The 18,510-nt window shown below is 35.5% G+C and overlaps 1 protein-coding gene across 1 annotated transcript; it reads right to left on the bottom strand.

Annotated features, from left to right (window-relative positions):
• Window positions 1-889: 889 nt before the first annotated feature.
• Window positions 890-17,926, bottom strand: LOC137941947 (tRNA (guanine(9)-N1)-methyltransferase-like). The gene is made up of 3 exons (XM_068787573.1): window positions 17,502-17,926; window positions 1,984-2,343; window positions 890-1,382 (listed from the first exon to the last, which is right to left on the bottom strand). Exons 1-3 carry the CDS (start codon window positions 17,919-17,921, stop codon window positions 1,185-1,187), a joined length of 978 nt encoding a protein of 325 aa, XP_068643674.1. The 5' UTR covers window positions 17,922-17,926; the 3' UTR covers window positions 890-1,184.
• Window positions 17,927-18,510: the final 584 nt, after the last annotated feature.

Genomic DNA, 18,510 nt, shown 5'->3' with positions numbered 1-18,510 from the left:
GGCAGATGATCTTCCACTGAAGAGCATGTGTAGCTTGTCGAACTGTTTTTCTTCTTCTTTTGGTTCATTTCAGTAAAGCATCAATGAAACACTGGAGCATTGCAAGACGGAGTCTTCAACCATTGCAGGGTTTAGGATACCCCTATTTCTTCACTTCCAGAGTACTTTTAGGTCTGTTTGGAACCCTTAGAAAAGAAAAGAAAATGAGAATGTGATTATTATTATTCCAAAAAATATTTAGTGAAAATGAGATAATGATTAAAATTTTATCAAAATATATATCAAAATGAATACCTTTTTTATAATTTATATATATATATATATATATATATTTCATTGTAGGAGGTCATAATCTGAACTGGTTTAGAGAGTTCTTTATGGCCTCAGTGAACTGGTTCGAATTTAAGGTTGGTTCGAATTTAAGGTCAATCATTAGCTGAATGGCAACGTTTCTACACTGATAGTCAAAACCTGCTTCATCTCCAAGGTTGGGGCGCTGAGAAAGGCAAAGGCGAACTGTTTCTTGGCTACGAATTCAAGCGCAACTCCACAAGCTCCTTCAAGGCAGTCAAATAAAACACAGACTGAAAACCACAGCCAGCTCCGCAAGATAGTCCTTCGTTTTCCTGCGAGTTTTTTCTCGTGTGGAATTACACGATAATAGTCCTTCCTCAAAAGCTACTTCCCCCTCAACTGGCTAGATGATCCTTCCTCTTGTTTCAACTTGGAAGTTATTATCCGAAGCCATTCTCCCACTTTCAACTAACAGGATTAGGAAGATTCTTGTCCCTGTTTGACAAAAGAGAAAACTGCAAGCAAAGGAAAAGAGATCAACAGAAGCCTTTGAAGTCGATACAGAATGGTTATTTATCCTTTTCGGTATCTTCAAACAAACAGGACTTGGAATTGTTGTCTCAATATCTGTTAAGTCTGTCTCAGTTTCATGGTATTATGTATCACCTAATGCTCAAAAGAAATGAAGTTTAGACTAAAATGTTAACACCAAACTCCTTGTCAAAATTCTTAGCCCTTCATAATATCTGTAAATCAGTCTCTTCATTCTATTTTATAGAATGTGCCCTCATATGACTCCACGGTCAGAGTACTCAAACAGCACACAAGAGGAAAGAAACAAAATGAGGGGGGAAGACCCAGCCAGCAGGAAAACCATGAAGCCAAAATCTTTAGTTAACAATCAGTTCTGAACTATTAGAAGACCCTTCAGTACAAATCTTTTTCGTCTCAGAATCTTCTGCTTCTGTTTCCCTTTCTTCAGCTTCAGTTCTTTTCCTTTGAGGAATTACCTGAAAGAATGAACTCTGCCAGTCTTTAGTTTCCAAGTATTTGAGTAGAATCTCTACCACTTGGTTCACCGTAAGAACCTGGTTCACAGATAAGAAAACCATAAGGAACAGTTCTGAAATGGAAAATTGTATCACACAAGACTTCCAATGATTCATGTATTTACTAAATATCAATAGATTCGATATGTGTAATCAAAACTAGAGAATTATATATACATGCATAGCAGAGCTAATTAGAGAACCAAAGAGTTTACCATATTGATGCATGTATTTTGATAACTGAACCAGATAAAAGGCCTCATCATGGTGATGAAATATCATAATTTCCTGGCTGGACGTTGTATAAACCAGATCGATGGATTATGTAAGCAAGTCAACAATTTGGATACAGCTAGTAATTGGTACTTACTCACATGGTACATGCAAGTTCAAAATTCTGGGCCCAGGTGTCACACAAACTCTAGTTGCACATAAGATAAGCTACTCGAGCAAAAGAAAAAAATTGAAGCCTCATTAGGAGCAACCGTCCTCTTACTTCCAGATGATATAGTTAGGATCACGGCATGACAAGGAATGCAAATAATCCAAATTTGAAGAGCGATAGGATTTGGACTACAACATGACAGGAAAGCAAAAAATCCAAATTTGAAGAGTACATTAAAAGTGAAGGCAACTGTACCTGGGAACTTGACATCTTCATGTAACTACCAATAGGCAATTTTGCTGATTTGATTCCCTGCTCATTTGCTTTTTTCATGGTGAGTCCTTTCCATCTGTTTCGATCCACTAACCCACCAATGATATATATTTTCTTTGGATCTAGATCTCCCAACACAGTTTCTGCATCAGCAGTAAGATAGACCAGGTTTTCTTTCTGATCTTGGAATGCTCCAATATATGATTGTTTCTCCTTTTCAATAAGCCACTTATCAAAACCTGGAAGCTTGAGTAGTTGACTCTCCATCTCTCCATGGCATCCTGTCAACCAGAGGTGACTTGGTGAAGCACATCTCCCATTCACTGCATAACAATACATAATCTGCTGTTTTCATCAGTTAAACAAATATTCCTTTTTCAATACGATTTATTAATCCTGCAGTAAACAGTTAGAATGTAAAGCTATTCTTCAACAAAAGCATCTATACAATGTCAGAACTTACAAGGGGGATAACATATAACAATCTTGGGAACAAAATAACATGCTTGAGTAATTACAAGACCTAGAAGAGGGGAGCTACAGAAAATGAAACAGATACAGGTTACTAAGCCCTTTATCCCTTAGAAAACTAAATGTTACTATGACACAAGAGGCCAATGATGACAAAAAAGATGAATGCAGAGCAGGGACTGTAGTGGTATGAAAAGAAGAATATGTGATCAATACTTACAGATTCATCCTTCCCAAACCCAAAACGAATGAAAGAGAAAGCGAAGAAAGAGGGAAAGGAAAAAGACCATCCTGTAGCAACTTGACGAGAAGACTGTTGTTTCTTTAATGGGGGCTTGATGAGAAGAATTTTTTTTAATGGGCTTGACCAGAAGAATTAATCATCTTCGATCATCGTATCTGATTGCACGAGCTTGTATGACACAGCATGATGGTGAACTTATTTTCAGCTTAAGCAAGCTTAACAGACAGGATAATGTCATTCAGGAGGAAGATTGGATTGCACTGATGATATATGCACAAGATGTGACCATCTAATCATCCTAGTTTAATAAACTGCGGAGTGAAGATTTCCCAAATCAGAATTCAGAATCTAAACTATATGGGTTAAATTTAAAGTATGTAGTATTCAGAGCCAGTTATCGAGCTGTAAAATGGTAGCTCCTCCTCAAAAAGTGGCTAAATTCAATAATAGTAAAAACATTGAGGTTGGCAAATTTTTATCTTGTTACCAAATTTCCTTCAGTCTTTTGAATATTCACACAAACTGAGGTGAAGTTAAAAATTTATTCATACATACCTACTACGTTAGAGTATTAATCTATTCGGTTTGAACATTACCCATCTGCACACAAGGACACACCAAAACACCCTAGTTGTGTTGTATAGATACAGATACCCACAAACTGAGGTGAAGTTAAAAATTTATTCATACATACCTACTATGTTAGAGTATTAATCTATTCGGTTTGAACATTACCCATCTGCACACAAGGACACACCAAAACACCCTAGTTGTGTTGTATAGATACAGATTCCCACAAACTGAGGTGAAGTTAAAAATTTATGCATACATACCTACTATGTTAGAGTATTAATCTATACGGTTTGAACATTACCCATCTGCACACAAGGACACACCAAAACACCCTAGTTGTGTTGTATAGATACAGATACCCACAAACTGAGGTGAAGTTAAAAATTTATTTATACATACCTACTATGTTAGAGTATTAATCTATTCGGTTTGAACATTACCCATCTGCACACAAGGACACACCAAAACACCCTAGTTGTGTTGTATAGATACAGATTCCCACCAACTGAGGTGAAGTTAAAAATTTATGCATACATACCTACTATGTTAGAGTATTAATCTATTCGGTTTGAACATTACCCATCTGCACACAAGGACACACCAAAACACCCTAGTTGTGTTGTATAGATACAGATACCCACAAACTGAGGTGAAGTTAAAAATTTATTCATACATACCTACTATGTTAGAGTATTAATCTATTCGGTTTGAACATTACCCATCTGCACACAAGAACACACCAAAACACCCTAGTTGTGTTGTATAGATACAGATACCCACAAACTGAGGTGAAGTTAAAAATTTATTCATACATACTTACTATGTTAGAGTATTAATCTATTCGGTTTGAACATTACCCATCTGCACACAAGGACACACCAAAACACCCTAGTTGTGTTGTATAGATACAGATTCCCACAAACTGAGGTGAAGTTAAAAATTTATTCATACATACCTACTATGTTAGAGTATTAATCTATTCAGTTTGACAATTACCCATCTGCACACAAGGACACACCAAAACACCCTAGTTGTGTTGTATAGATACAGATACCCACAAACTGAGGTGAAGTTAAAAATTTATTCATACATACCTACTATGTTAGAGTATTAATCTATTCGGTTTGAACATTACCCATCTGCACACAAGGACACACCAAAACACCCTAGTTGTGTTGTATAGATACAGATTCCCACAAACTGAGGTGAAGTTAAAAATTTATTCATACATACCTACTATGTTAGAGTATTAATCTATTCGGTTTGAACATTATCCATTTACACACAAGGACACACCAAAACACCCTAGTTGTGTTGTATAGATACAGATACCCACAAACTGAGGTGAAGTTAAAAATTTATTCATACATACCTACTATGTTAGAGTATTAATCTATTCGATTTGAACATTACCCATCTGCACACAAGGACACACCAAAACACCCTAGTTGTGTTGTATAGACACAGATACCCACAAATTGAGGTGAAGTTAAAAATTTATTCATACATACCTACTATGTTAGAGTATTAATCTATTCGGTTTGAACATTACCCATCTGCACACAAGGACACACCAAAACACCCTAGTTGTGTTGTATAGATACAGATACCCACAAACTGAGGTGAAGTTAAAAATTTATTCATACATACCTACTATGTTAGAGTATTAATCTATTCGGTTTGAACATTACCCATCTGCACACAAGGACACACCAAAACACCTTAGTTGTGTTGTATAGATACAGATACCCACAAACTGAGGTGAAGTTAAAAATTTATTCATACATACCTACTATGTTAGAGTATTAATCTATTCGGTTTGAACATTACCCATCTGCACGCAAGGACACACCAAAACACCCTAGTTGTGTTGTATAGATACAGATACCCACAAACTGAGGTGAAGTTAAAAATTTATTCATACATACCTACTATGTTAGAGTATTAATCTATTCGGTTTGAACATTACCCATCTGCACGCAAGGACACACCAAAACACCCTAGTTGTGTTGTATAGATACAGATACCCACAAACTGAGGTGAAGTTAAAAATTTATTCATACATACCTACTATGTTAGAGTATTAATCTATTCGGTTTGAACATTACCCATCTACACACAAGGACACACCAAAACACCCTAGTTGTGTTGTATAGATACAGATTCCCACAAACTGAGGTGAAGTTAAAAATTTATTCATACATACCTACTATGTTAGAGTATTAATCTATTCGATTTGAACATTACCCATCTGCACACAAGGACACACCAAAACACCCTAGTTGTGTTGTATAGATACAGATACCCACAAACTGAGGTGAAGTTAAAAATTTATTCATACATACCTACTATGTTAGAGTATTAATCTATTCGGTTTGAACATTACCCATCTGCACACAAGGACACACCAAAACACCCTAGTTGTGTTGTATAGATACAGATTCCCACAAACTGAGGTGAAGTTAAAAATTTATTCATACATACCTACTATGTTAGAGTATTAATCTATTCGGTTTGAACATTATCCATTTACACACAAGGACACACCAAAACACCCTAGTTGTGTTGTATAGATACAGATACCCACAAACTGAGGTGAAGTTAAAAATTTATTCATACATACCTACTATGTTAGAGTATTAATCTATTCGATTTGAACATTACCCATCTGCACACAAGGACACACCAAAACACCCTAGTTGTGTTGTATAGACACAGATACCCACAAATTGAGGTGAAGTTAAAAATTTATTCATACATACCTACTATGTTAGAGTATTAATCTATTCGGTTTGAACATTACCCATCTGCACACAAGGACACACCAAAACACCCTAGTTGTGTTGTATAGATACAGATACCCACAAACTGAGGTGAAGTTAAAAATTTATTCATACATACCTACTATGTTAGAGTATTAATCTATTCGGTTTGAACATTACCCATCTGCACACAAGGACACACCAAAACACCCTAGTTGTGTTGTATAGATACAGATACCCACAAACTGAGGTGAAGTTAAAAATTTATTCATACATACCTACTATGTTAGAGTATTAATCTATTCGGTTTGAACATTACCCATCTGCACGCAAGGACACACCAAAACACCCTAGTTGTGTTGTATAGATACAGATACCCACAAACTGAGGTGAAGTTAAAAATTTATTCATACATACCTACTATGTTAGAGTATTAATCTATTCGGTTTGAACATTACCCATCTACACACAAGGACACACCAAAACACCCTAGTTGTGTTGTATAGATACAGATTCCCACAAACTGAGGTGAAGTTAAAAATTTATTCATACATACCTACTATGTTAGAGTATTAATCTATTCGATTTGAACATTACCCATCTGCACACAAGGACACACCAAAACACCCTAGTTGTGTTGTATAGATACAGATACCCACAAATTGAGGTGAAGTTAAAAATTTATTCATACATACCTACTATGTTAGAGTATTAATCTATTCGGTTTGAACATTACCCATCTGCACACAAGGACACACCAAAACACCCTAGTTGTGTTGTATAGATACAGATACCCACAAACTGAGGTGAAGTTAAAAATTTATTCATACATACCTACTATGTTAGAGTATTAATCTATTCGGTTTGAACATTACCCATCTGCACACAAGGACACACCAAAACACCCTAATTGTGTTGTATAGATACAGATACCCACAAACTGAGGTGAAGTTAAAAATTTATTCATACATACCTACTATGTTAGAGTATTAATCTATTCGGTTTGAACATTACCCATCTGCACGCAAGGACACACCAAAACACCCTAGTTGTGTTGTATAGATACAGATACCCACAAACTGAGGTGAAGTTAAAAATTTATTCATACATACCTACTATGTTAGAGTATTAATCTATTCGGTTTGAACATTACCCATCTACACACAAGGACACACCAAAACACCCTAGTTGTGTTGTATAGATACAGATTCCCACAAACTGAGGTGAAGTTAAAAATTTATTCATACATACCTACTATGTTAGAGTATTAATCTATTCGGTTTGAACATTACCCATCTGCACACAAGGACACACCAAAACACCCTAGTTGTGTTGTATAGATACAGATACCCACAAACTGAGGTGAAGTTAAAAATTTATTCATACATACCTACTATGTTAGAGTATTAATCTATTCGGTTTGAACATTACCCATCTGCACACAAGGACACACCAAAACACCCTAGTTGTGTTGTATAGATACAGATTCCCACAAACTGAGGTGAAGTTAAAAATTTATGCATACATACCTACTATGTTAGAGTATTAATCTATACGGTTTGAACATTACCCATCTGCACACAAGGACACACCAAAACACCCTAGTTGTGTTGTATAGATACAGATACCCACAAACTGAGGTGAAGTTAAAAATTTATTTATACATACCTACTATGTTAGAGTATTAATCTATTCGGTTTGAACATTACCCATCTGCACACAAGGACACACCAAAACACCCTAGTTGTGTTGTATAGATACAGATTCCCACCAACTGAGGTGAAGTTAAAAATTTATGCATACATACCTACTATGTTAGAGTATTAATCTATTCGGTTTGAACATTACCCATCTGCACACAAGGACACACCAAAACACCCTAGTTGTGTTGTATAGATACAGATACCCACAAACTGAGGTGAAGTTAAAAATTTATTCATACATACCTACTATGTTAGAGTATTAATCTATTCGGTTTGAACATTACCCATCTGCACACAAGAACACACCAAAACACCCTAGTTGTGTTGTATAGATACAGATACCCACAAACTGAGGTGAAGTTAAAAATTTATTCATACATACTTACTATGTTAGAGTATTAATCTATTCGGTTTGAACATTACCCATCTGCACACAAGGACACACCAAAACACCCTAGTTGTGTTGTATAGATACAGATTCCCACAAACTGAGGTGAAGTTAAAAATTTATTCATACATACCTACTATGTTAGAGTATTAATCTATTCAGTTTGACAATTACCCATCTGCACACAAGGACACACCAAAACACCCTAGTTGTGTTGTATAGATACAGATACCCACAAACTGAGGTGAAGTTAAAAATTTATTCATACATACCTACTATGTTAGAGTATTAATCTATTCGGTTTGAACATTACCCATCTGCACACAAGGACACACCAAAACACCCTAGTTGTGTTGTATAGATACAGATTCCCACAAACTGAGGTGAAGTTAAAAATTTATTCATACATACCTACTATGTTAGAGTATTAATCTATTCGGTTTGAACATTATCCATTTACACACAAGGACACACCAAAACACCCTAGTTGTGTTGTATAGATACAGATACCCACAAACTGAGGTGAAGTTAAAAATTTATTCATACATACCTACTATGTTAGAGTATTAATCTATTCGATTTGAACATTACCCATCTGCACACAAGGACACACCAAAACACCCTAGTTGTGTTGTATAGACACAGATACCCACAAATTGAGGTGAAGTTAAAAATTTATTCATACATACCTACTATGTTAGAGTATTAATCTATTCGGTTTGAACATTACCCATCTGCACACAAGGACACACCAAAACACCCTAGTTGTGTTGTATAGATACAGATACCCACAAACTGAGGTGAAGTTAAAAATTTATTCATACATACCTACTATGTTAGAGTATTAATCTATTCGGTTTGAACATTACCCATCTGCACACAAGGACACACCAAAACACCTTAGTTGTGTTGTATAGATACAGATACCCACAAACTGAGGTGAAGTTAAAAATTTATTCATACATACCTACTATGTTAGAGTATTAATCTATTCGGTTTGAACATTACCCATCTGCACGCAAGGACACACCAAAACACCCTAGTTGTGTTGTATAGATACAGATACCCACAAACTGAGGTGAAGTTAAAAATTTATTCATACATACCTACTATGTTAGAGTATTAATCTATTCGGTTTGAACATTACCCATCTGCACGCAAGGACACACCAAAACACCCTAGTTGTGTTGTATAGATACAGATACCCACAAACTGAGGTGAAGTTAAAAATTTATTCATACATACCTACTATGTTAGAGTATTAATCTATTCGGTTTGAACATTACCCATCTACACACAAGGACACACCAAAACACCCTAGTTGTGTTGTATAGATACAGATTCCCACAAACTGAGGTGAAGTTAAAAATTTATTCATACATACCTACTATGTTAGAGTATTAATCTATTCGATTTGAACATTACCCATCTGCACACAAGGACACACCAAAACACCCTAGTTGTGTTGTATAGATACAGATACCCACAAACTGAGGTGAAGTTAAAAATTTATTCATACATACCTACTATGTTAGAGTATTAATCTATTCGGTTTGAACATTACCCATCTGCACACAAGGACACACCAAAACACCCTAGTTGTGTTGTATAGATACAGATTCCCACAAACTGAGGTGAAGTTAAAAATTTATTCATACATACCTACTATGTTAGAGTATTAATCTATTCGGTTTGAACATTATCCATTTACACACAAGGACACACCAAAACACCCTAGTTGTGTTGTATAGATACAGATACCCACAAACTGAGGTGAAGTTAAAAATTTATTCATACATACCTACTATGTTAGAGTATTAATCTATTCGATTTGAACATTACCCATCTGCACACAAGGACACACCAAAACACCCTAGTTGTGTTGTATAGACACAGATACCCACAAATTGAGGTGAAGTTAAAAATTTATTCATACATACCTACTATGTTAGAGTATTAATCTATTCGGTTTGAACATTACCCATCTGCACACAAGGACACACCAAAACACCCTAGTTGTGTTGTATAGATACAGATACCCACAAACTGAGGTGAAGTTAAAAATTTATTCATACATACCTACTATGTTAGAGTATTAATCTATTCGGTTTGAACATTACCCATCTGCACACAAGGACACACCAAAACACCCTAGTTGTGTTGTATAGATACAGATACCCACAAACTGAGGTGAAGTTAAAAATTTATTCATACATACCTACTATGTTAGAGTATTAATCTATTCGGTTTGAACATTACCCATCTGCACGCAAGGACACACCAAAACACCCTAGTTGTGTTGTATAGATACAGATACCCACAAACTGAGGTGAAGTTAAAAATTTATTCATACATACCTACTATGTTAGAGTATTAATCTATTCGGTTTGAACATTACCCATCTACACACAAGGACACACCAAAACACCCTAGTTGTGTTGTATAGATACAGATTCCCACAAACTGAGGTGAAGTTAAAAATTTATTCATACATACCTACTATGTTAGAGTATTAATCTATTCGATTTGAACATTACCCATCTGCACACAAGGACACACCAAAACACCCTAGTTGTGTTGTATAGATACAGATACCCACAAATTGAGGTGAAGTTAAAAATTTATTCATACATACCTACTATGTTAGAGTATTAATCTATTCGGTTTGAACATTACCCATCTGCACACAAGGACACACCAAAACACCCTAGTTGTGTTGTATAGATACAGATACCCACAAACTGAGGTGAAGTTAAAAATTTATTCATACATACCTACTATGTTAGAGTATTAATCTATTCGGTTTGAACATTACCCATCTGCACACAAGGACACACCAAAACACCCTAATTGTGTTGTATAGATACAGATACCCACAAACTGAGGTGAAGTTAAAAATTTATTCATACATACCTACTATGTTAGAGTATTAATCTATTCGGTTTGAACATTACCCATCTGCACGCAAGGACACACCAAAACACCCTAGTTGTGTTGTATAGATACAGATACCCACAAACTGAGGTGAAGTTAAAAATTTATTCATACATACCTACTATGTTAGAGTATTAATCTATTCGGTTTGAACATTACCCATCTACACACAAGGACACACCAAAACACCCTAGTTGTGTTGTATAGATACAGATTCCCACAAACTGAGGTGAAGTTAAAAATTTATTCATACATACCTACTATGTTAGAGTATTAATCTATTCGGTTTGAACATTACCCATCTGCACACAAGGACACACCAAAACACCCTAGTTGTGTTGTATAGATACAGATACCCACAAACTGAGGTGAAGTTAAAAATTTATTCATACATACCTACTATGTTAGAGTATTAATCTATTCGGTTTGAACATTACCCATCTGCACACAAGGACACACCAAAACACCCTAGTTGTGTTGTATAGATACAGATTCCCACAAACTGAGGTGAAGTTAAAAATTTATGCATACATACCTACTATGTTAGAGTATTAATCTATACGGTTTGAACATTACCCATCTGCACACAAGGACACACCAAAACACCCTAGTTGTGTTGTATAGATACAGATACCCACAAACTGAGGTGAAGTTAAAAATTTATTTATACATACCTACTATGTTAGAGTATTAATCTATTCGGTTTGAACATTACCCATCTGCACACAAGGACACACCAAAACACCCTAGTTGTGTTGTATAGATACAGATTCCCACCAACTGAGGTGAAGTTAAAAATTTATGCATACATACCTACTATGTTAGAGTATTAATCTATTCGGTTTGAACATTACCCATCTGCACACAAGGACACACCAAAACACCCTAGTTGTGTTGTATAGATACAGATACCCACAAACTGAGGTGAAGTTAAAAATTTATTCATACATACCTACTATGTTAGAGTATTAATCTATTCGGTTTGAACATTACCCATCTGCACACAAGAACACACCAAAACACCCTAGTTGTGTTGTATAGATACAGATACCCACAAACTGAGGTGAAGTTAAAAATTTATTCATACATACTTACTATGTTAGAGTATTAATCTATTCGGTTTGAACATTACCCATCTGCACACAAGGACACACCAAAACACCCTAGTTGTGTTGTATAGATACAGATTCCCACAAACTGAGGTGAAGTTAAAAATTTATTCATACATACCTACTATGTTAGAGTATTAATCTATTCAGTTTGACAATTACCCATCTGCACACAAGGACACACCAAAACACCCTAGTTGTGTTGTATAGATACAGATACCCACAAACTGAGGTGAAGTTAAAAATTTATTCATACATACCTACTATGTTAGAGTATTAATCTATTCGGTTTGAACATTACCCATCTGCACACAAGGACACACCAAAACACCCTAGTTGTGTTGTATAGATACAGATTCCCACAAACTGAGGTGAAGTTAAAAATTTATTCATACATACCTACTATGTTAGAGTATTAATCTATTCGGTTTGAACATTATCCATTTACACACAAGGACACACCAAAACACCCTAGTTGTGTTGTATAGATACAGATACCCACAAACTGAGGTGAAGTTAAAAATTTATTCATACATACCTACTATGTTAGAGTATTAATCTATTCGATTTGAACATTACCCATCTGCACACAAGGACACACCAAAACACCCTAGTTGTGTTGTATAGACACAGATACCCACAAATTGAGGTGAAGTTAAAAATTTATTCATACATACCTACTATGTTAGAGTATTAATCTATTCGGTTTGAACATTACCCATCTGCACACAAGGACACACCAAAACACCCTAGTTGTGTTGTATAGATACAGATACCCACAAACTGAGGTGAAGTTAAAAATTTATTCATACATACCTACTATGTTAGAGTATTAATCTATTCGGTTTGAACATTACCCATCTGCACACAAGGACACACCAAAACACCTTAGTTGTGTTGTATAGATACAGATACCCACAAACTGAGGTGAAGTTAAAAATTTATTCATACATACCTACTATGTTAGAGTATTAATCTATTCGGTTTGAACATTACCCATCTGCACGCAAGGACACACCAAAACACCCTAGTTGTGTTGTATAGATACAGATACCCACAAACTGAGGTGAAGTTAAAAATTTATTCATACATACCTACTATGTTAGAGTATTAATCTATTCGGTTTGAACATTACCCATCTGCACGCAAGGACACACCAAAACACCCTAGTTGTGTTGTATAGATACAGATACCCACAAACTGAGGTGAAGTTAAAAATTTATTCATACATACCTACTATGTTAGAGTATTAATCTATTCGGTTTGAACATTACCCATCTACACACAAGGACACACCAAAACACCCTAGTTGTGTTGTATAGATACAGATTCCCACAAACTGAGGTGAAGTTAAAAATTTATTCATACATACCTACTATGTTAGAGTATTAATCTATTCGATTTGAACATTACCCATCTGCACACAAGGACACACCAAAACACCCTAGTTGTGTTGTATAGATACAGATACCCACAAACTGAGGTGAAGTTAAAAATTTATTCATACATACCTACTATGTTAGAGTATTAATCTATTCGGTTTGAACATTACCCATCTGCACACAAGGACACACCAAAACACCCTAGTTGTGTTGTATAGATACAGATTCCCACAAACTGAGGTGAAGTTAAAAATTTATTCATACATACCTACTATGTTAGAGTATTAATCTATTCGGTTTGAACATTATCCATTTACACACAAGGACACACCAAAACACCCTAGTTGTGTTGTATAGATACAGATACCCACAAACTGAGGTGAAGTTAAAAATTTATTCATACATACCTACTATGTTAGAGTATTAATCTATTCGATTTGAACATTACCCATCTGCACACAAGGACACACCAAAACACCCTAGTTGTGTTGTATAGACACAGATACCCACAAATTGAGGTGAAGTTAAAAATTTATTCATACATACCTACTATGTTAGAGTATTAATCTATTCGGTTTGAACATTACCCATCTGCACACAAGGACACACCAAAACACCCTAGTTGTGTTGTATAGATACAGATACCCACAAACTGAGGTGAAGTTAAAAATTTATTCATACATACCTACTATGTTAGAGTATTAATCTATTCGGTTTGAACATTACCCATCTGCACACAAGGACACACCAAAACACCCTAGTTGTGTTGTATAGATACAGATACCCACAAACTGAGGTGAAGTTAAAAATTTATTCATACATACCTACTATGTTAGAGTATTAATCTATTCGGTTTGAACATTACCCATCTGCACGCAAGGACACACCAAAACACCCTAGTTGTGTTGTATAGATACAGATACCCACAAACTGAGGTGAAGTTAAAAATTTATTCATACATACCTACTATGTTAGAGTATTAATCTATTCGGTTTGAACATTACCCATCTACACACAAGGACACACCAAAACACCCTAGTTGTGTTGTATAGATACAGATTCCCACAAACTGAGGTGAAGTTAAAAATTTATTCATACATACCTACTATGTTAGAGTATTAATCTATTCGATTTGAACATTACCCATCTGCACACAAGGACACACCAAAACACCCTAGTTGTGTTGTATAGATACAGATACCCACAAATTGAGGTGAAGTTAAAAATTTATTCATACATACCTACTATGTTAGAGTATTAATCTATTCGGTTTGAACATTACCCATCTGCACACAAGGACACACCAAAACACCCTAGTTGTGTTGTATAGATACAGATACCCACAAACTGAGGTGAAGTTAAAAATTTATTCATACATACCTACTATGTTAGAGTATTAATCTATTCGGTTTGAACATTACCCATCTGCACACAAGGACACACCAAAACACCCTAATTGTGTTGTATAGATACAGATACCCACAAACTGAGGTGAAGTTAAAAATTTATTCATACATACCTACTATGTTAGAGTATTAATCTATTCGGTTTGAACATTACCCATCTGCACGCAAGGACACACCAAAACACCCTAGTTGTGTTGTATAGATACAGATACCCACAAACTGAGGTGAAGTTAAAAATTTATTCATACATACCTACTATGTTAGAGTATTAATCTATTCGGTTTGAACATTACCCATCTACACACAAGGACACACCAAAACACCCTAGTTGTGTTGTATAGATACAGATTCCCACAAACTGAGGTGAAGTTAAAAATTTATTCATACATACCTACTATGTTAGAGTATTAATCTATTCGGTTTGAACATTACCCATCTGCACACAAGGACACACCAAAACACCCTAGTTGTGTTGTATAGATACAGATTCCCACAAACTGAGGTGAAGTTAAAAATTTATTCATACATACCTACTATGTTAGAGTATTAATCTATTCGGTTTGAACATTACCCATCTGCACACAAGGACACACCAAAACACCCTAGTTGTGTTGTATAGATACAGATTCCCACAAACTGAGGTGAAGTTAAAAATTTATGCATACATACCTACTATGTTAGAGTATTAATCTATTCGGTTTGAACATTACCCATCTGCACACAAGGACACACCAAAACACCCTAGTTGTGTTGTATAGATACAGATACCCACAAACTGAGGTGAAGTTAAAAATTTATTCATACATACCTACTATGTTAGAGTATTAATCTATTCGGTTTGAACATTACCCATCTGCACACAAGGACACACCAAAACACCCTAGTTGTGTTGTATAGATACAGATTCCCACAAACTGAGGTGAAGTTAAAAATTTATGCATACATACCTACTATGTTAGAGTATTAATCTATTCGGTTTGAACATTACCCATCTGCACACAAGGACACACCAAAACACCCTAGTTGTGTTGTATAGATACAGATACCCACAAACTGAGGTGAAGTTAAAAATTTATTCATACATACCTACTATGTTAGAGTATTAATCTATTCGGTTTGAACATTACCCATCTGCACACAATGACACACCAAAACACCCTAGTTGTGTTGTATAGATACAGATACCCACAAACTGAGGTGAAGTTAAAAATTTATTCATACATACCTACTATGTTAGAGTATTAATCTATTCGGTTTGAACATTACCCATCTGCACACAAGGACACACCAAAACACCCTAGTTGTGTTGTATAGATACAGATTCCCACAAACTGAGGTGAAGTTAAAAATTTATTCATACATACCTACTACGTTAGAGTATTAATCTATTCAGTTTGAACATTACCCATCTGCACACAAGGACACACCAAAACACCCTAGTTGTGTTGTATAGATACAGATACCCACAAACTGAGGTGAAGTTAAAAATTTATTCATACATACCTACTATGTTAGTGTATTAATCTATTCGGTTTGAACATTACCCATCTGCACATAAGGACAAACCAAAACACCCTAGTTGTGTTGTATAGATACAGATTCCCACAAACTGAGGTGAAGTTAAAAATTTATGCATACATACCTACTATGTTAGAGTATTAATCTATTTGGTTTGAACATTACCCATCTGAACACAAGGACACACCAAAACACCCTAGTTGTGTTGTATAGATACAGATACCCACAAACTGAGGTGAAGTTAAAAATTTATTCATACATACTTACTATGTTAGAGTATTAATCTATTCAGTTTGAACATTACCCATCTGCACACAAGGACACACCAAAACACCCTAGTTGTGTTGTATAGATACAGATTCTCACAAACTGAGGTGAAGTTAAAAATTTATTCATACATACCTACTATGTTAGAGTATTAATCTATTCGGTTTGAACATTACCCATCTGCACACAAGGACACACCAAAACACCCTAGTTGTGTTGTATAGATATAGATACCCACAAACTGAGGTGAAGTTAAAAATTTATTCATACATACCTACTATGTTAGAGTATTAATCTATTCGGTTTGAACATTACCCATCTGCACACAATGACACACCAAAACACCCTAGTTGTGTTGTATAGATACATATATGAATGGAAGAACAATGATCTCGCCACTCAGCACAAATCATTTTTAAACTTGTAAGAGTTTGTGTATCTGGGAGATTATAAGTTAAGATTTTGAAATAGTGATTGCTTACATGAGTTTCGAGAAAGAGTTTCTTATTAAACTGGGCATATGGCTTCAAATTTATATTAAATGTGATTTGTATCAGGCAGACGTAGTAGATATAGCACAGACAAATACAGTAAATACGGAAGCATCTCACAATGCGACCCCCATGTTTTTCAGTCATTACCCATAATCATTAAACCATCAGGGATTCAGAAATCATATAAGGGGCTATTTCAGCTAAACCAGGAAGAAAAAAAAAAAAAAAAGCATAAAGTAGCACGCTAACCTGCTGAACAAGGCTGCTTATCTCACTAGGGTTCATAAGATGCGAAAACTCGAGGTCAACGACTATCTTCTGCCCAACCTCCTTGGCTCTATTCAGCCGTACCATCTTCTTCTCCTTTTCCTCTGACCTCTTCTCCATTCTCTCCTTCCGAAGCTCTTTCCTGGACTCAATAAGTTTCGTCTTCTCCTCTTCTGTCACACTCGATAGCTTTTCTTCCCATTCCCGTCGCTTCCTCTCTGCTTCCTTCTGCTTCTTCTCTTTATCGAAAGCCTTCCTCTCGGCTTTCTTCTCTTCGTATTTCTGCTGCTTCAGAAGCTTCTTTTGGGCGTTCTTCGAGAGAGGAGGAGACACAGACGGGGCGCCGGGGCCATCATTGGGGTTTCCAGAGGTAGTGTGGTCGTTGGCGGTAGTTTCTGTCATTCTGTTACTGCGGCTGGCTGGGATTGCCCACCGGGAAGAATGACAATGGGACAGACAAGGGAACAGAGTCAGGAGTGTAAAATGTCATGAATCATGTGGGTACTATTGGTATTCTCAAATAAGAATTTTAAGAAAAAAAGCAGAAAATTTTCCAAACATCATTAAACATAGAAAAAGAAAACCATACCAAACAGTCAACCGAAACACTGTTCTTATTTAAATATTTGATAAAATTAGAAGGGTTTAAGGTAAGGGGATGAGTTTTATGCAAACATTTCTCACAAGCTTTAGGGAGAATATAATGAAAGAAATTCTCACAAGAGAAACAAGTTATATTTGGTTGTAATTGGGTAAGGGGGAAAGCAGAATTAATTTGTAACTAGGAAACTTTTTTCCCCTTTATTAATAAGATTGTCTAAGAGGGAAGAAGATAAGCACTTCAGTTTCCTTTCTTAGTGTTTTTTTCTCTTAATGTGTCCTTACCTTTCCTCTCTCTCATTCTCTTCAGTCTCACGCTTTCTTAAAAGAAACGGAAAATAAAGGTTTAGGGGAAGAAGAAAAAAAACTTATTGTTTTTCCTTTAGTCTTT

This window comes from Aristolochia californica, unplaced genomic scaffold (assembly GCF_029961685.1).
Source record: "Aristolochia californica isolate CCGP_79_NKW_82.1479 unplaced genomic scaffold, dmAriCali1.0.hap1 SCAF_9, whole genome shotgun sequence".
NCBI classification, from domain to species: Eukaryota; Viridiplantae; Streptophyta; class Magnoliopsida; order Piperales; family Aristolochiaceae; genus Aristolochia; species Aristolochia californica.
Note: the sequence above shows the minus strand (reverse complement) of the source record. Positions and strands in the feature narration are given on the sequence as shown.